Source organism: Marmota monax, unplaced genomic scaffold, assembly GCF_021218885.2.
Source record: "Marmota monax isolate L192 unplaced genomic scaffold, Marmota_monax_Labrador192_F-V1.1 WCK01_AAM20220418_F8-fsc00007, whole genome shotgun sequence".
Classification (NCBI taxonomy): Eukaryota; Metazoa; Chordata; class Mammalia; order Rodentia; family Sciuridae; genus Marmota; species Marmota monax.
Genome location: NW_026692781.1, coordinates 9,615,349 through 9,635,585, shown reverse-complemented (window position 1 = coordinate 9,635,585; position 20,237 = coordinate 9,615,349). Strand labels below are relative to the sequence as shown.

The window sequence follows — 20,237 nt, the reverse complement described above, 5'->3', positions numbered from 1 at the left end:
CTTAAATAGTAAAAGGATTAAATAGTTTTAAGCTACTTAACTAACTTGAATGTTCAAGTTGATGATCTGGTTAGAAGTATTCTTCATAACCTTTAAGTTCCATGAAGGCAAGGTACCATGTCTGAATCATCGTACCCTGGAGTACGATGGGCTGAAAGGCTGCCATCAGTTCATGAAGCTTTGTCCTAAGAGCATTTTTCTTCATAACTGATCTTTCCTTTCCTCTCATTTTGACTAGCACTACTTGAGTTAATACCATCATTCCTTCTTCAATCTCACAGTATCTTCTAGTTTTCTTGGGTAGTGAGCTCTCTCTTATCCATCCTCCACATTTCTATTAGTGATCTTACCAAATTAAAAATTTTCAATTTCTTAACAGCATGGCTAGGGAAACTTTTCTTAATTTGAAGAGGACCAAAAGAAAATATTTTAGGCTTTGTAGGAACCACCTGTGATCTCTGTTGCCTACTCTCTATACCATTGTTTAAAAATGTGAGAAACTTTTTTATTTCAAGAGTTTGGCCTACCCGGGCGTAGTGGTGCATGCCTGTAATCCCAGCAGCTTGGGAGGCCAAGGCAAGAGGATTGAAAGTTCAAAGCCAGCCTCAGCAATGATGAGGCACTAAGCAACTCAGTGAGACCCTGTCTCTAAATAAAATACAAAAAAGGGCTGGGGATGTGGCTTGGTGGTTGAGTGCCCCTGAGTTCAATCCCCAGTACCCTGGCAAAAAAAAGCCAAAAAAAAAAAAAAAAAAAAATCCTCATTCTAAGAATACTAGAAACTTCCAGTAAATCCAAAAATCCAATCGTAGAAATTACTTTCCTTTCTCTTGACTTTATTCTTCTGTATCTTCTCCATTCTTTTTATTAAATGTGTCGCTGTAAATATGACCAAAAATGTCCACTAGTCTCAAATATGATTCTGAATGTCTTGTTCCCACTTCTGTTTGACTATTCCTTTTTACCAATTTCCTAAAGAGGTAGTCTGATTGACTTACCTTGGTCAGGTGTCTCCCCTGATTTATCTGAGACAGCTATGTCAGGATCATGGATAATAGGATTGCCTTTTATTGCACTGTTGGAAAATCAGGCACTCTAGTGGGATCATGCAGGTGTTTAGGAGAGATGACCAAGTCCAGCATACTCATGTTCCCATAGCATCTGTGTTTATATAAAAGAAAGATTAATCATGTACATAAATAAATTATCATTTTCACTTGTTAATCCTCCTTTTTAATCCAATTTTAAGTGCAGAATCCATACCTTTTGTATTTAATATGGTTGCAAAATAAGCAGTCAATGTTTTCCAAATAAATTTCATAAAAATAAATGATTTTTATTAGAAATGTTTGAGAATGCTCTGTATTATATGTAACACTATTATCCATATTTTAGAAATTTGCTTTTAAATTTGAGTGCATTCTAAGAGTTTACAAAATTTTATAGTTCTGTAACCAACTAAGTAGATTGTCAGTTAAATTCACATTTTAAAGTATAGAAATTTCTAGAGTCACCAGAAATTGATCCACCGCTTCTGTTTTTAGAAATTCATTCACCAGCACTGTTTTTTTATGAAATGAATTATTTTCCTTCTTAATCTGTTTTTGATCAAGATGTATGAAAATAAATATTTTCCCTGCTAATTCATCTGAATGGTAGACTTTAAAATGGCATAGGAATATTGATACTACAGCCTGAAGGATTTTTTTATTTGTGCAATAGATTTGGCCCACATTTCATATTTTTAAAAAGGGAACTAATAAGATAAATAATTATCTAGTATCCTCTATAAGTTCATTCAGATTGGTAAATTCTTTTACTATAGTATAATTTCATTTTCTATTTAACCTTGCAATATAGAATATGCTTTTCAATTCCTTGATGTATTTTATAACTTGAAATTATAAGCCAGAAAAAGGAGAGAATTGTTAGAGAATCAGTACAATTTATTATTACTATTTATTAGTATTTTTAGTATTATTATTTATTATTAGTATTTTTCTCATGACTACTGCTAAAAACGTTAGTTATATAATAATGCTTATGTAGTGAATTATTTTAGCACATATTATATATGCATTACTTAAGCTTCTCTTGTTAGTTTTTTTCCTTATTTTTAAAAAAATGTTTATTTATTTATTTTTTGTTGTAGTTACATATAATAATTTTATTTATATGTGGTGCTGAGGATCGGACCTAGGACCTCACACGTGCTAGGCAAGCGCTCTACCACTCAGCCCCAGCCCCAGCCCCTTCCTTATTTTTTTTAAATTCAAGACTAAATTGCCAATGTGATGCCTTATTATTACCAAATTTTATATTTCTCTACAAGACATTCTCCTGCAAAACCACAGTATAACTATGAGAATCAGGAAATCAACACAGGTCTGTTTCTACCCTCTGTATTAGACCTGAATATTGCAGATCACATTGAAATTTTTGCCAGTCTTCTCAGTAATATTTTTTATAGCAAAAAGATTCCATCTAATATCTCATGTTGCAGTTATTTGTTGTATCTTATTGATCTTTTTGATCACAAACAGTTCCTCAGTCTTCCCTTGACATCAATAACTTGAACATTTTCAAAGATTATTTTACAGAATTTACCTCAGTTTGGGGTTCTCTGATATTTCTTCATGATTTGATCCTCAGAATTATTGTAGTAGAAGTGATGACATGTCTTTCTCATTGCATTCCAAAAAGGGCACACAACTTTGCTTTTTATTTCTAACATTGTTAACTTGGATCACTTGATTAAGGTGATGTTTACTAGATTTTTGTACTGTAAATTACTCTTTGTCCTTAGTTATTACATTTTATTTTATAGAAGGGTACTTCGAGATGAAATAAATATTTTATTCCTGTTCAAACTTTTAATTTATTCTTGTGTATCAGTATGGATTTGTGAACTCTATTTATTTAGGGTTTACTTTACTATCATTATTTGTTTTGATCCTTCACTGTCATTATTTGCTTTGATTCTCAAATTGTCCCACATTTGGTCACTTTCAGGGCTAAATCTGCAAGATTTTCGTTTTGTTTTTACTTTCTACCTAAGATATTTAAGGTCTGCCCTGTACTTTTCTCTGCCCATCCCTGAAATCAACGAGTATTTCAAGGAGCCGAGGAACCATTTGGTGGAAAATAGTATTTACACAATAAAATATGGAATGCTATATGTGCTTTTTTTTTCCTTTTAAATATATATATATATATTTTAGTTGCAGATGGACACAGTACTTTTATTTTTAATGTGATGCCAGGGATCGAACCCAGCGCGTCATGCATGCTAGGCAAGCATTCTACCACTGAGCTACAGTCCTGGCCCCAATATATGTGCTTTTTATCCGGGTTCCTGGCCCTCTCAGTGGACATAACTAGATAAATTTTATGAACATATATGCATACATGTATAGACATTAACATCTTTATTTCTGTATCTTTATATTTATTTTGAAAGTCATGAGTTCGTGTCATTTAACACAAAGGTTCACCCCATATTTATAGTTCATTTGATCTATAGTCACCTATAATGTGAATTTACTTTCACTTATCATATCCTTCATGTATTTACTTAATTTGATCAATCCCTGGGTATGTATGTAATGAATTGCCTTTCACCACCAGACTTTTCCCCATCAAGCAGATATTGTACTAGTTGGTCCTGACATTCTATACTAGAATAGTGCCATCCTGTCTCTTATCTCATGTGGATGCCTCTTTAGCCCACTTGGGCATTAACATCTCCTATCAGGCTACATAGGTGCTATGGGAACATGAGTGTGCCCGACTTGGTCATCTTTCCTCATTTATTTTATGAACTTCATTTGGAAAACATTTGGTTGGCTATCTCATATCCATGTTAAAAATAAGAGATGGATTCTGTGCTTAAAATTAGACTAAAAAGGAAGATAAACAAGTGAAAATAATAACAATGATATTAATTCAGTTATACAGACATACATATATAATCTTTATAAAAGATAAAACACAGATGCTGTGGGAACATGAGTGTGCTGGCATTAGTCATCTCTCCTCAGCACACACACACTCACTCACCTCTTAGAGAGCCCACCACCAGTGCAATAGAGAACAATCCTATATCCATGACCCTGACATAGCTGTTTCGGGTAAATTAGGGGAGATACCTGAACAAGTTAAGCCAATTGGACCACCTCTTCGATACAAAATGTACTGATTCTCTAACAAGTCTATTCTTGTTTCTGTGTATAATTTTCATGTTATTAGATATATCAAGAAATTGAGCTGGGCGTGGTGGCACACGCCTGTAATCCCAGTGGCTTGGGAGGCTGAGGCAGGAGGATCACAAATTCAAAGACAGCCTTAGCAATTTATCAAGGCCTTAAGAAAGTCAGTGAGACCCTGTCTCTAAATAAAATATAAAAAAGGGCTGGGGATGTGGCTCAGTGATTAAGCACCCCTGGGTTCAATTTCTGGTACCAAAAAAAAGAAAAAGAAAAGAAATTGAAAAACTACATTCTGTATTATGAAGTTAAAAACAAACAGAATCATACAGCTTGTGGCAAATAAAACAGAAAATAGGAGGAACAAATACATGCTTATATGTAGAATTGTCAGGCTACACTTCCCTCCACACAGAGACCTTTCCTCATTCAACTCAGACTGCAGTATCCCATGTAGGGCTGACCTCCTTCCTTCTAGCCTAACCCTCATTTCCTTTCTCCTCACTAGAGACATCTTTCTCACCCTACCCCACCCAGGTTCTGCACTATGCTGAACCCTAATAGCCTGCCTGAGCTTTGTTATGCAGATACTCTTACACTTAATTTATTCCATTTTCATCTATTTTGACTTTTTTCTTTTTTTTTTTTTTTTGGTCCTCTTACTGGCATTTCATTTTTATATGATTTCCATTTGGTAATGGATCTGATTACTCTGGAAGTTCCAAAGAATCTTTCTGTAATACCAGTTTTCGTATATGATTTATATAAAATTTCTCTGTAGTTGGTAGGTATAAAATAAAGATATCAGAGCTTGGTAGGCACAGTATAAGTTGCTTGTTTTGTTTTGGGTACCAGGGATTGAACTCAGGAGCACTCAACTACTGAGCCACATCCCCAGCCCTATTTTGAATTTTATTTAGAGACAGGGTCTCACTGAGTTGATTAGTGCCTTGCCATTGCTGAGACTGGCTTTGAACTTGCAGTCTCCTGCCTCAGCCTCCTGAGCCAGTGGGGAATATCTTGTGCTACTGTGCTGGGCCTTACCCTGGTTTTTGACCTTGAGTAAGTAATTTCACACTTTTCAACTTCAGTCTTCTCATTTGTAGGGTGAATACTTAGGTCTACACTGGGAACACAGTGAGGTACGTGGTCAGAAGTCCCATGTCATAATAAAAACCCCGTGGGCTGTGAGTATAGCTCAGTGGTAGAGTACTTATTCAGGAGAGAGAATTTTGAGCTAACATTTTATTTTTTAAAAATAGGCAAAAGAAGGCAATTCACAGAGATGTATAAATGACTGTTATGTATATGAAGAAAGTTCACCATATTAGGATGTCAAGATACCCAGCTTTTAAATTTTTTTATTAATTGGACATTTAAAAAAAAAAAAGTACCACTGTTGGTGTAGGTGTTGAGAGACATGAGTTATTTTTATATAGGGAAAGTAGAAATAAATAATGCTTCTTGGAGGACAGTTTAACACAATATAATTTCAAAGCCTTCAAAATATGTCTTCATTTTGACATTGCAGTTTCACTTCTAGAAATTCATCCTTTGGAAATTATTATAGATATTGCACAAAGTTGTTTCCCAAAAGTATTCATTGATAATGGTGTAATATCATATAGCTATATTTAAATATAGCTATTTAAAATGACATCTATGACTGGGATTGTGGCTTAGTGACAGAGTGCTTGCCTAGCATGTGTGAGGCACTGGGTTCAATTCTCAGCACCGCATATCAATAAATAAGATAAAGGTCCATTGACAACTAAAAACTATTTTTAAAAAATGACATCTAATCTTTTTTTTAAAATATATTTTTTAGTTGTTGATGGACACAATATCTTTACTTTTATTTATTTATTTTTATGTGGTGCTGAGGATCGAACCCAGGGCCTCGTGCATGCGAGGCAAGTGCTCTACCACTGAGCTACAACCCCAGCCCAGACATCTAATCTTTAATGACATTATTATTTAATGATGTGGCAGAATGTAGATAATTACAATTTTTTTGTTTTTTTGGTACCTGGGATTGAACCCTGGGTACTTAACCACTGAACCACATCCCCAGCCCTTTTTGGTATTTTATTTAGAGACAGGGTCTCCCCAAGTTGCTAAGTGCTTTACTAAGTTGCTGAGGCTGGCTTTGAACTTGTGATCCTCCTGCCTCAACTTCCCATATAGGTGTATGCCACAGCACCCTGCTAGATAATTGTATTTTAAAGTCAGTTTTCATGCTGTTTTTACATTTCTTAAAGTTATATAAATGTGTATATGCTCAGTGGTAGAGCACTTGCCTAGCACATGTGAGGCACTGGGTTCAATCCTCAGCACCACATAAAAATAAATAAATAAAAATAAAGGTATTAAAAAATACACACTGACAAAACTGGAATATGTACTTCAGAATATTAATAGTAGTTAACTCTGAGTGGTAGTATTCCAGATGATTCTTTTTTTACTTCTGTGTTTTTGTGGGAGCAAATTTAAAGTTCCTTACAGTGTCTTAGTTGACTAAAAGTAATTTAGTTAATATTTTCAGGAGGGAATTTTTTTGGAACTCCAATTAAAACTTTAATTTTAAGGGTTGTTTTAGAATTATGTAAAATTGGTCATTTGTGCAGGATACCAAATAATAGAAATTGCTGGCTGTGTTGTCATAAATAAAATTTAAAGTATAATTTTAACAAGTTTGGGTTCTAATAAAACTTTGTGACAATAAAATATGGAAAATATGAAGAGTGGATACATATTTATAGGTAGAATTATCATAGAAAACCAGAAAGTGAAAACTTGACTTTTATACTGGTCTGTTTCTGCAGCAGAGCACCAAACATATATCTTCAGTTCATAGGAAGTTTATTATGCCTGTATCAAAATGACTAAGTCTATTATCTTATAATATATAGATTTTCTTTCATGTACATATTTTAGAAATTTACTATTCCTGTTTTTCTGCACCACCTCTTTGTCTAATCTTAGGAGCAATTGTTATTGCTCTTGAACTTAGAGCAGTTTTGGTCATGTTTTTCATTTGAAGTTTGAGATACTAGTTCATATGGATGAATACTCATTTTTTCTGAACTAGCATATATGACATACATATTAAGACTTTTTTTGTGGATTCATACCAGAAAATGTTTTCAAAGTACTATACTGCTATTACAAGAACCCTGAAGTAAGTGTAATTTTAAAGTGTTGAAAGTAAAGCTTCATTGGATTTAATTTGGAGAAAGGTTTTGAGGCACTTTATTTATCTACTGCATAGGGGAGACAAGAGAGCAAGTTGCCATTTCAAACCTTGAAGTTGATTCTTAGTTTTTTTGGTACCCGGAAGTGAACCCGGGGGTGCTTAACCACTGAGCCACATCCCCAGCCCTTTTTTTAATATTTTATTTAGAAGCAGGGTCTCACTGAGTTGCTTAAGTTGCTGAGGCTGGCTTTGAACTTGAGATCCTCCTGCTTCAGCCTCCTGAGCTGCTGGGATTATAGGCATGAGCCACTGCACCTGGTGTTTCTTAGTTTTTTTAGGGTATGAAATGAAGAACCTAGCTCATGATGAGATAAGAGGAAGGGAAAAAAGTAGAGTGAATTTCACTTATATAAGAGATACTATTTGTGATTGGTCATTAGCCATTGGTATTAAGTTCATGTAACTATGATAGGTTATTTCATAAATCTTAAAAAAAAAAAGTCAATGGCTTTTTGGGATATTATTGACTTAGTAGTAAACCACACATATTTTAAGTATGCAATTCGATAACTTTTGACTTATATGTATACATCCATCAAACCATCACCACCATCAAGATGATTTATTCATCACAAGCTCCCTTGTGACCTCTTTGTAATCTTCCACTCCTGTTCCTAGGCAACCACTAGTCTGCTCTCTGTCACTATAGTTTGCCTTTTCTAGAATTTGTATAAATGGAATCATACTCTGTGATATTTTTTATATTGTCCTCTTTGACATAGCATAATGATTTTTAGATTAATCTGTGTTGTAATATGTATCAGTAGTTTTCAGGACAGGTTCTGTGTACATTTAAGAATACTTTCATCATTTTGGGCCAAGTTCTTATTTAAATCAAGCATAGCAAGATAATCTGATTTGGGACTTTTAATTTTCAACATTTTACTCTAGCTAATACTTTTTAATCCACAAGGCATTTTAAACATTCCAGGACTAAGACATTTTACTGTAGTGTGTGATTGCTTCATAGTTACCCATGAAGTTAAAGATAATTTCTTTCTTAAATAGACTTAATTCCGATTTCTTGTGGTTTATTATTTATTCTCAAAGGAGGGGGTTATGTTATTTAATTTCTCTTTCTGAATAGTTATTTCTGGGCAATTAGAGCCTGTGTTAAATAGTAGTAATGATGAATCAGAAAACTGAGGTAATATATCACTGTTATCATCTAAGCCATTTTTATTGCATATCATTTGTATTTTAAAAAGTAACAGCAGCTGCTATTTGAATGCTCACTATGAGAAAGTTATTGAGCTTACTTTTTAATACAATATTTTCATTTTACTATCAAAAAACTGTGGTGTAAATATTATTATTCCCATTTACCAAATGTCACAGTGATAGAGTGAAAGTGTAGGCTATGACAACAGTGCACTGTCAGATGTGAACTCTGCTTTTAAAAATATTACCATGCAGGGTGCAGAGGCTTGTGCTTGTAATCCTAGCAACTCAGGAGGCTGAGGCCAGAGGATCACAAGTTCAATGCCAGCCTCGACATAGTAAGACTCTATCTCAAAAAGAAAAGAGAAGAGAGAAAAGAGAAAAGAAAGAAAAGTTTGGAGATGTAAGATATAGCTCAGTGGTAGAGTGCCCCTGCATTCAATCCCCATTACCACAGAAACAAAAATGTCACCATGTTTCTTCCAGTGCTGCTGCTATACAGATGGCATTTTACTTCATTTTTAGAATCTGCAGAACTAAAGTTTTCTTTTCTAACTCACCACGCCTCAACCCTTATAAACATTAAAAGAATCTTGGAATAGTCTGTAACAGATGCTTCTTGTAGCTCATCTCTAATCTCTACTGCAAATACTAGGCACTTATGTCTTAACTAGTAGTAAATCATTGGATTTGAAGCATTTATAATTTTCTGAGAAATGGAAAAGTATGTTTAAATTCTTCATAATATTTGAATTTCCGGTTAGCCAAATTTAGTTTTCTTTCATAAAAATCATCTGATTGTCCTTTCCCAGTTAAAAAGATGAAAGTATTTAATATTATCCATTCCTTTAAAATTTTAGAGCATTTGAGATGAAGTATAGAATTTTCCCTTGTGCAAGAAGTAAATGTATATCTATTCATTTTACAAGTTGTATGTGTTTTGGGGGGTGATTAAGAATTGAACATTTACTCCGTGCTTGCTATAAATAAGATGCTATGCAGACATAAGGATACATAGAATAGCCTTGCAATATTAACAACAAAAATCGAAATAGAATTACCACTGCCATTTTTATCAGGAGTTCATAAGTGCCATGCATTGTGTGAAGCACTTCACCTGTACTATTTTTAATACTTAACAATTTTGTGAAGTAGATAGTATTACCCCTACTTTATAGGTGGGGAAAATGCATCTCAAAGGAGTTTAGAACTTTGACCAAGATTGCCTCTCTTAGAGTGGCACAACTAGTCTTTGAGCCAATATTTTTCTCCTTGTGGTGCTAGGGATGCGTGTAACCGCTAAGCCATATCCTAGCACCCCCTTCCCCCTTTTAATTTTATTTTGAGACAAGGCCTAAATTGCCCAGGCTGACCTTGAACTTGGGATTCTTCTGCCTCACCCTCTCCAGTGGATGGGATTACAGGTGTGTGCCAAGTGCCTGGGTTTAAGCCAGTTTTGATTGGTTTTGCTACAGTATATTATGATTCTTCAAGGCATAGTTGGGGTGGAGTGAAAGAAGCATACAGATTATATAATCTGTTATTTTCCAAAATCTAATATGGGTGCTGTAAGCAGAGGATAAACAATACAAAAAGCTTAGTTGAAGAAAATTTCAGTTTGGATTATAGGGAAGGAATTGCAATGAAAGTATCATTTGAACTGGGCCTTGATTGTCTAATAGCAGAGAAGTCAGGCATTCATCTGGGAGGATATGTTTTAGATATAGTGAAAATGATATGCAAATTGAGTGTCATCTTCAATGGATAGCAGGCAGTATGATACTGTTAAATGGGCCATGGTGTATTAGAAATATCTCTGGCAGGAGGTGAGATTAGAAATAAAAGACAGTTCAGGTTGTATCTCTACGAGTGTAGATAAAACCCTAAAGGGTTGAAGCTCTTAGTTTTGTTAGGTGCATTCAGAGGTAGTTTTTGATTCTTAGTTTAGGTTGTCTGAGTCGGATGCAAGTATAAACTCCATTACTATTCTTGAAGCTTCATGAAGGCAGGAATTATATTTTAATTCATCATTTCATTCGTAGCATCCAGGAGAGTGCCAAGCACAAAGTATACTCATTTTTTGATAGAAGGGGGAATTTGATAGCTCTAGATCATGAGATCGAGAAAAATAAAGAAGTGTGGGAAGAGTTAGAGGTGATAAAAACCAAAGAAATGCGAATTTTTAAAATTTTGCCTAGAACCCTCTTGGGTACCCCAAAGACAGTGATTTTTCATGACAGTGGTTTTTCTGGAATAGAAATATAGGTTTTTAGACACTTGCCAGAGAATGCAATGTGAACAATTAACAATCTTCCTTTCTTTTTTTTTCTTTTTGGTACTGGGGGTTGAACACAGGGGTGCTTTATATTCCTAGCCCTTTTTAATGTTTTGAGAAAGGGTCTCATTAAATTGCTTTGTGCCTCACTAAGTTGCTGAGATTGGTCTTCAATTTGCCATCCTCCTGCCCCAGCCTCCTGAGCCACTGGATTACAGACATGTGCTCCTGGCACAATTTACTTTTTTTTTTTTTTTTAAATCAGAAATCATGCACTTCTCCAACAATATATTGTGTAACAAAGCCTCACTTGCAAACCTTCTGTCTTGAGCATATTTCCATTCTTGCTGAAAAAAGGAGATAAGCCTGGATTTACCAGCTTGAGATTCATTTAGATGAACAAAAAGATACCATTTGTATCTTCAGACTTGAACTGTTTGTTTACAGCTACTTCACCTAGGTATTAGAAAATGGTAGTAAAGGAATGTGAATTTGTATCGACTCTAGAAAATAGGCTTGTATAGGTAAAAAGGAAAGTTATGATAAAAGGGTAGAAAAGATTATATAGAGAGGTATCAAGGGTTAACTCCCTTAGAAACTTTTCTAGAACTATCAGATTGATCCTTGGTCTGCCTTTACATTATCATAGTTGTTTGTTTGTTTTTGTTGGTTTTTGTTTTTTGTTTTTCAGTTGGGTCTCTCTGTGTTGCCTAGGCTGGCCTTATTCCTGGGCTCAAGCGATCCTCCTACCTCAGCCTCCTGAGCGCTGGGACTACAGGCATGTGCCACCGTGCCCATCTTATACTCTCATAGTATTTTAACTTTCCTATATTCTTTTTTTTTATGGCTTTATTTTATTCATTTATGTGTTGCTGCCTCTCACATGCTAGGCAGGTGCTCTACCACTGAGCCACAACCCAGCCCCAACTTTCCTATATTCTTATGAATTAATTGAAATCATACCAATGTATTCCTCTTTCTTCTGCTAGTTTTTTAAGTGCAAGGAAACAACTGTTTGTTGTTTTTCATGGTTGCATTTAGTTATGTTTAGATGTTTCTTGAACTTAATTTACTGAGACATCGTTTTAGATAGCCCAAAGATAAGTTCCTTGCTCTTCCTGAGCTCACATTTGCTGGTAATGACAGAAGCATGACTACTGTATGTTTCCTTTGGATTGTTCTAGTATTCTTTTTCCTTTCCTCACCATTGGATATGAATGGAAAAATGCAACCCTACCAGATTAAGTTTTGCCTGCAGCCAGGGAAGAAGATCCTTTGTCTTAATTCATATCAGGGTGACCTTTACTTCAGGACTGGGAACTGCATCTCTAGTTACACATTTCTGCTCAGGGATTATCCAGTTTTTCTGAGCAAGATTTATAAGCAAAATTATGAAAAATATAATTTTCCTCTATATATCATGGTTTTATTTGGATAATAATATAGTACACTATGTTTACCAGTAGATGGAGTTTCGGTGAATATAAATTAAAGTTTTGGCAGAGTTTTAAAATGACCTTATTTGTTTCAATATGCTGCATTTAAGTTGATATCACATAAGCAAGTTACAAAATTATGGAAAGGGGAGCTGCTTATGTGGATCATTTACACTGTGGGACAAATACATTTTGAAAAAACAGACTTATATTGTTACCACCATTAAGTATATCTTAAGTTAGAAGCTTCTTGAGTAGAAATTTTGAAATGCCAGATCTTTTTTTTTTTTTGTCAGACTTATAAAGTAAGAACTTTTACTATTTTAATGACTGTCCTTCAACCATAGCCCTAAGGGCTGAATTAAATATTTCTTGTTCATTAAACCCCTATGGTAGAGTTGGATATGTTAATGCCTACAGTTAAGGCATTTACATGGTGGTTCATATTTCAGGAGCAGTGCTCTGTCATTTATAAAGTTTGTTAATAGTGATTGGAGTTTTGAATATTCCTAGTGTTACAGAGTATAATTTGAGTGCTTTCACTTTCTGTGTTTCGAGAAGTGTTTCAAAACTATTTTTAATAGTGTGAAATCACTTTTTTTTCAGTATCCTTGCCATGAAAAAGAGAACGTGATAAGTTGTTCAACTTATGAAATTCAAGTTACATGTGAATTCTGCCAGGTATGTGCACAAATTTGGTATTTTTAGTCATTTTTTTAATATCTTAGTTTGTAAATTTTTCATACATTGTTTCTATTAGATAAATATTTCGTTTTGGCAGACGTGGTGCACACCTGTAATCCCAGCAACTTGGGAGGCTGAGATGTAGGATTACTAATTAGAGACTAGAGAAGCACAGCCTCTAGGACAGAGTCCCCTATGTTTCTCCTTGAATAGCAAAGCAATGAAACGTCTTTTTCCTTTTTCTCAAAATCATATCCTCATTATTAGATAGGCATCAGGGACAAAGACTGAGCTTTCTATAACAAATTTGGCACCCCAGATGGGGCCTGAGAGCAGCCCCCACTCCAGCTTTCTTGGGTAGGCCTGGCTCTCCAAGGAACCCACATCCATGCTGAGGATGCAGGGTGGCTGGGAACTTGTTGAGAGCCAAATGCAGGAGATTTAGGAGACTGGTGAGTTTGCCTTGGCTTAAACTAGAGTAGCTATTCCTATGAGTAAAGGGATTCTCCCAGCAGCTGCTGAAGCTCCTTTTGCTTTCAGGAACTCCTGCTTTCTCTCCTTGAAGGGTATAGATTGCTCCATTGTAGTTCACTTTGAGAAAAAGGAAACTGAACTCAGTAAAGTCATGACACCTTTAGCCATCTGGTAAGTTCCTCTGTGTGCACACTGAGACCCTTGATTCCACACATCTGGTTCCTCTTCATGGGAACATCTGGTCACTCTTTGTGGAGACATCTGTGACACCACTGGTAGAGGAATCATGGATTACGTGGGTTTTCAGAACCTACGGATATTTACTCCCTTCTGTTATATTCTAGGTTTTCATCTGTTTGTTGTCCTTGGGTTTGGGAATTCCCTCTGGTTGTCTGTTTTTGTTTTGTTTGTATCATGTGGCCAATACTGCATTGACTTGTATTTAGTCTCTTGAGAAAGATCTTGGCCGGTCAATTTAAAGGTTCCTGTCTGTGGGCCATGGTTTTGGGGCTCTTCTCTGGTTGTCTCTCTCTCTGTTTCTTTTTAGTACAATCTTGCAATTGTTGTTGGTCTGTCAGAGGTAAAGTAAGTTAAAGAAAGGGCCACCTAGATGTAAGCCTATCTAAGATAATGTTTTACTGTAATGAGCTGGCTTTTGAATAAATAACTTTCTGAATTATTATACAATTTTGCAATTGGAGTTGGTCTGTCAAAGGTAAAGTAAGTAGAAACAATTTGTACATGTTTTAAAGGTTTCTATCTGTTAGCCCTGATTTCAGTGATCCTCTCTTTGTCTGTCTGTATTTTTATGTCTGTTACTGGTCCTTTAAGACATGAGCCATGTTGTGTTGATCTTACCTGTAGTCTCTTAAGCAAGAGATCTTTTTTTTTTTTTTTTTCTAAATTTTACATCATGTTTTTATTTTGTTTTTATTTATTTTCTTTTATTTTTTTTAATTTATTTTTTTATTGGTTGTTCAAAACATTACAAAGCTCTTGACATATCATATTTCATACATTAGATTCAAGTGGGTTATGAACTCCCATTTTTACCCCAAATACAGATTGAAAATCACATCGGTTACACATCCACATTTTTTACAAAATGCCATACTAGTAACTGTTATATTCTGCTACCTTTCCTATCCTTTACTATCCCCCCTCCACTCCCCTCCCATCTTCTCTCTCTACCCCATCTACTGTAATTCATTTCTCTCCTTGATTTTTTCCCATTCCCCTCAGATCCTCTTATATGTAATTTTGTATAACAATGAGGGTCTCCTTCCATTTCCATGCAATTTCCTTTTTCTCTCCCTTTCCCTCCCACCTCATGTCTCTGTTTAATGTTAATCTTTTCCTGCTGCTCTTCCTCCCTGCTCTGTTCTTAGTTGCTCTCATTATATCAAAGAAGACATTTGGCATTTGTTTTTTAGGGATTGGCTAGCTTCACTTAGCATAATCTGCTCTAGCGCCATCCATTTCCCTGCAAATTCCATGATTTTGTCATTTTTTAGTGCTGCATAATACTCCATGGTGTATAAATACCACATTGTTTTTTATCCATTCATCTATTGAAGGGCATCTGGGTTGGTTCCACAGTCTAGCTATTGTGAATTGTGCTGCTATGAACATTGATGTGGCAGTATCCCTGTAGTACGCTCTTTTAAGGTCTTCAGGGAATAGTCCGAGACGGGCAATAGCTGGGTCAAATGGTGGTTCCATTCCCAGTTTTCCCAGGAATCTCCATACTGCTTTCCAAATTGGCCGCACCAATTTGCAGTCCCACCAGCAATGTACAAGAGTACCCTTTTCCCCACATCCTCGCCAGTACTTGTTGTTTGACTTCAGAATGGCTGCCAATTTTACTGGAGTGAGATGGTATCTTAGGGTGGTTTTGATTTGCATTTCTCTGACTGCTAGAGATGGTGAGCATTTTTTCATGTACTTGTTGATGGATCATATGTCCTCTGAGAAGTGTCTGTTCAGGTCCTTGGCCCATTTGTTGATTGGGTTATTTGTTATCTTATTGTCTAGTTTTTTGAGTTCTTTGTATACTCTGGATATTAGGGCTCTATCTGAAGTGTGAGGAGTAAAAATTTGTTCCCATGATGTAGGCTCCCTATTTACCTCTCTTATTGTTTCTCTTGCTGAGAAAAAACTTTTTAGTTTAAGTAAGTCCCATTTGTTGATTCTTGTTATTAACTCTTGTGCTATGGGTGTCCTATTAAGGAATTTGGAGCCCGACCCCACAATATGTAGATCGAAGCCAACTTTTTTCTATCAGACGGCGCGTCTCTGATTTGATATCAAGCTCCTTGATCCATTTTGAGTTAACTTTTGTGCATGGCGAGAGGAGGGGATTCAGTTTCATTTTGTTGCATATGGATTTCCAGTTTTCCCAGCACTATTTGTTGAAGATGCTATCCTTCCTCCATTGCATGCTTTTAGCCCCTTTATCAAATATAAGATAGTTGTAACTTTGTGTATTTGTCTCTGTGTCCTCTATTCTGTACCACTGGTCCACACACCTGTTTTGGTACCAGTACTATGCTGTTTTTGTTACTATTGCTCTGTAATATAGTTTGAAATCTGGTATCGCTATACTGCCTGATTCACACTTCCTGTTTAGAGTTGCTTTTGCTATTCTGGGTCTTTTATTTTTCCATATGAACTTCATGATTGCTTTCTCTATTTCTACAAGAAATGCCGTTGGGATTTTGATTGGCATTGCATTAAACCTATAGAGAACTTTTGGTAATATCGCCATTTTGATGATGTTAGTTCTGCCTATCCAAGAACAGGGTATATTTTTCCATCTTCTAAGATCTTCTTCTATTTCTCTCTTTAGGGTTCTGTAGTTTTCATTATATAAATCTTTCACCTCTTTTGTTAGGTTGATTCCCAAGTATTTTATTTTTTTTTTGAGGATATTGTGAATGGAGTGTTTTTCCTCATTTCTTTTTTTTTTTTTTTTAATATTTATTTATTTAGTTTTCGGCGGACACAACATCTTTGTTTTTGTATGTGGTGCTGAGGATCGAACCCGGGCCGCACACATGCCAGGCGAGCGCGCTACCGCTTGAGCCACATCCCCAGCTCCTGTTTTTCCTCATTTCCGTTTCAGAAGTTTTGTCGCTGATATACAGAAATGCCTTTGATTTATGCCTGTTGATTTTATATCCTGCCACTTTGCTGAATTCATTTATTAGTTCTAGTAGTTTTTTTGTAGACCTTTTTGGGTCTTCTAGGTTAGAATCATGTCAACCGCAAATAGTGATAATTTAAGTTCTTCTTTTCCTATTTTTATGCCTTTAATTTCTTTCGTCTGTCTAATTGCTCTGGCCAGTGTTTCGAGAACTATATTGAACAGAAGTGGTGAGAGAGGGCATCCCTGTCTTGTTCCAGATTTTAGAGGGAATGCCTTCAATTTTTCTCCATTCAGAATGATGCTAGCCTGAGGCTTAGCATAGATAGCTTTTACAATGTTGAGGTAAGTTCCTGTTATCCCTAGTTTTTCTAATGTTTTGAACATAAAGGGATGCTGTACTTTGTTGAATGCTTTTTCAGCATCTATCGAGATGATCATATGGTTCTTATCTTTAAGTCTATTGATGTGGTGAATAACATTTATTGATTTCCGTATATTGAAACATCCTTGCATCCCAGGGATGAATCCTACTTGATCATGGTGCACAATTTTTTTGATGTGTTTTTGTATCCGATTCGCCAGAATTTTATTGAGGATTTTTGCATCTAGGTTCATTAGGGATATTGGTCTGCAGTTTTATTTCTTTGAGGTGTCTTTGTCTGGTTTCGGAATCAGGGTGATGTTGGCCTCATAGAATGAATTTGGAAGAGCTCCCTCTTTTTCTATTTCCTGAAATAACTTGAAAAGTATTGGTATTAATTCCTCTTTAAAGGTTTTGTAAAACTCCGCTGTATACCCATCCGGTCCTGGGCTTTTCTTGGTTGGTAGTCTTTTGATTGCTTCTTCTATTTCATCCATTGATATTGGTCTGTTCAAATTGTGTGTATCCTCCTGACTCAATCTGGGCAAATCATATGACTTAAGAAATTTATCGATGTCTTCACTATCTTCTATTTTATTGGAATATAGGTTTTCAAAATAATTTCTAATTGTCTTCTGTATTTCTGTAGCATCTGTTGTGATATTGCCTTTTTCATCCTATATGTTAGTAATTTGAGTTCTCTCTTCTTCTCTTCGTTAGCATGGCTAAGGGTCTGTCGATCTTATTTATTTTTTCGAAGAACCAACTTTTAGTTTTGTCAATTTTTTCAATAGTTTCTTTTGTTTCAATTTTGTTAATTTCCGCTCTGATTTTAATTATTTCTTGCCTTCTGCTACATTTGCTGTTGTTTTGCTCTTCCTTTTCTAGGGCTTTGAGATGAAGTGTGAGCTCATTTATTTGTTGGTTTTTTCTTTTTTTGAGGAATGTCTTCCAGGCGATGAATTTCCCTCTTAAAACTGCTTTCATTGTGTCCCATAGATTCTGATATGTTGTGTCTGTATTTTCATTTATCTCTAAGAATTTTTTGATTTCCTCCTTTATGTCTTCTGTAACCCATTGATCATTCAGTAACATATTGTTCATTTTCCATGTGATGTAGGATTTTTCCTTCCTTCTTTTTTATCATTGATTTCCAGTTTCATTCCATTATGATCAGATAAAATGCATGGTATTATCTCCACCCCTTTATATTTACTGAGGGTTGCCCTATGGCATAATATATGGTCTATTTTTGAGAAGGATCCATGTGCTGCTGAGAAAAAAGTATATCCATTTGATGATGGTTGATTCTATATATGTCAGTTAAGTCTAGGTTATTGATTGTGATATTGAGTTCTATAGTTTCTTTATTCAACTTTTGTTTGGAGGATCTGTCCAATGGTGAGAGAGGTGTGTTGAAGTCACCCATAATTATTGTGTTGTGGTCTATTTGATTCTTGAACTTGAGGAGAATTTGTTTTATGAACTTTGCAGCACCATTATTTGGTGCATAAATATTGATAATTGTTATGTCTTGTTGGTGAATGGTTCCTTTTAACAGTATATAATGTCCTTCCTTGTCCCTTTTGATTAACTTAGTCTTGAAGTCGATTTTATTCGATATGAGGATGGCCACCCCTGCTTGCTTACGAGGACCGTGTGTGTGGTATATTTTTTCCCAACCTTTCACCTTCAGCCTGTGTATGTCTTTTCCAATCAGATGTGTCTCCTGGAGGCAGCATATTGTTGGATTTGTTTTTTTAATCCATGTTACCAGCCTATGTTGCTTTATTAGAGAGTTTAAGCCATTAACGTTTAGAGTTACTATTGATATATAGTTTGTACTTCCAGCCATGTTTGATTATTTATCTTTTTTTTTTTTTAATTTAGTTTGTTTCTCCATGGTTAGCTTTCCCCCTGCCCTCTGTCTTTACTGAGGCACTTCCCACTGATGGTTTTGGTTATTGTTTTTCATTTCTTCCTCATGTAGTATTTTACTCAAGATGCTTTGCAATGCTGGTATTCTGGCTGCAGATTCTTTTAACTTTTGTTTATCATGAAAGATTTTTATTTCATTGTCGTACCTGAAGCTTAATTTTGCTGGATACAGAATTCTTGGTTGGCATCCATTGTCTTTCAGTGTTTGAAATACATTGTTCCAGGATCTTCTCACTTTCAGCGTCTGTGATGAAAAATCCGTTGTTAACCTTATTGGTTTACCCCTGAATGTAATCTGCCTCCTTTCTCTTGTATCTTTTAATATTTTCTCTTTGTTCTGTATATTGGATATCTTCATAACAATGTGTCTTGGCGTTGGTCTACTGTGATTTTGTATGCTCGGTGTCCTGTATGCATCTACAATTTGTATATCCGTTTCATTTTTTATTTCTGGAAAGTTTTCTGTAATTATTTCATTCAGCAGGTTACTCATTCCCTTGGTTTGAACCTCTATACCTTCCTCTATCCCGATGACTCTTAAGTTTGTTTTTTTATGTTATCCCATATCTCTTGGATGTTTTTCTCGTGATTTTTTACCAGCCTTTCTGAGTTGGCTAGACTCTTTTCAAGATGATATATTTTGTCTTCATTATCTGACGTTCTGGCTTGTACTTGCTCCACTCTGTTAGTGATACTCTCATTTGAGTTTTTAATTTGGTTTATAGTTTCCTACATTTCTAGAATTATTGTTTGATTTTTTTTTTATAATCTCTATCTCCTGATAAAGATGCTTAACTTCTTCTTTTATCTGTTTATGTAATTCATTTTCAATGTGTTCTTTCACTGTTTGAATTTGCTGTCTCATATCCTCTTTAAGGTTCCATTCCATCTGTCTAAGGTATTCCTTGAGTTCTTTATATGACCGTTTTTCTGATGCCTCTAGGTCCTCCTGAATATTTAGGCTGTTCTGCATTGTTTGTACTCCTTTTCTTCCTTGCTTTTTCATGCTGCTCATGTTACTTCTTGTTCTGTTTGACTGCTGAGTTACTGTTTACTCCTATAAATTTATTTGATGCTTGGGAGGAAAGGTATTAGAAGGAAGGGACGAAGTCACTAAAGAGAATGAGAGTAAGCAGGTAGAATTCAAGGAAGGGGGAATAAGAAAATTGAAAAGACAAAAGAAAAAAATAAAAAAGAAAAAAAAATTTTTTAAAAAAATTAAAATTTAAATTAAAAAAAATTTAAAAAACAACAACATTAAAATGAAAAAAAAACCAAATTTAAAAAAATAATTAATAA

The 20,237-nt window shown here is 35.2% G+C and overlaps 1 protein-coding gene and 1 non-coding gene across 8 annotated transcripts in view; one reads left to right on the top strand and one right to left on the bottom strand.

The window, feature by feature from the left end:
- Nucleotides 1-20,237, top strand: part of Atf2 (activating transcription factor 2) — a 101,971-nt gene that overhangs the window by 15,035 nt on the left and 66,699 nt on the right. For 4 of the 7 annotated variants that reach the window (XM_058580217.1, XM_058580216.1, XM_058580212.1 and 1 more), the window contains exons 2-3: nucleotides 11,589-11,675; nucleotides 12,940-13,014. The exons of 2 other annotated variants lie outside the window; for them this stretch is intronic. In XM_058580217.1, the coding sequence (XP_058436200.1) occupies nucleotides 12,983-13,014 (32 nt within the window). In that variant the 5' untranslated portion in view covers nucleotides 11,589-11,675; nucleotides 12,940-12,982. The remainder of the gene's footprint in view (nucleotides 1-11,588; nucleotides 11,676-12,939; nucleotides 13,015-20,237) is intronic. One more of the 7 variants, XM_046447329.2, reaches the window with a different exon arrangement.
- Trnaa-cgc (transfer RNA alanine (anticodon CGC)) lies at nucleotides 6,077-6,149 on the bottom strand. Its single transcript has one exon. It is a non-coding gene; the product is annotated as a tRNA-Ala (tRNA).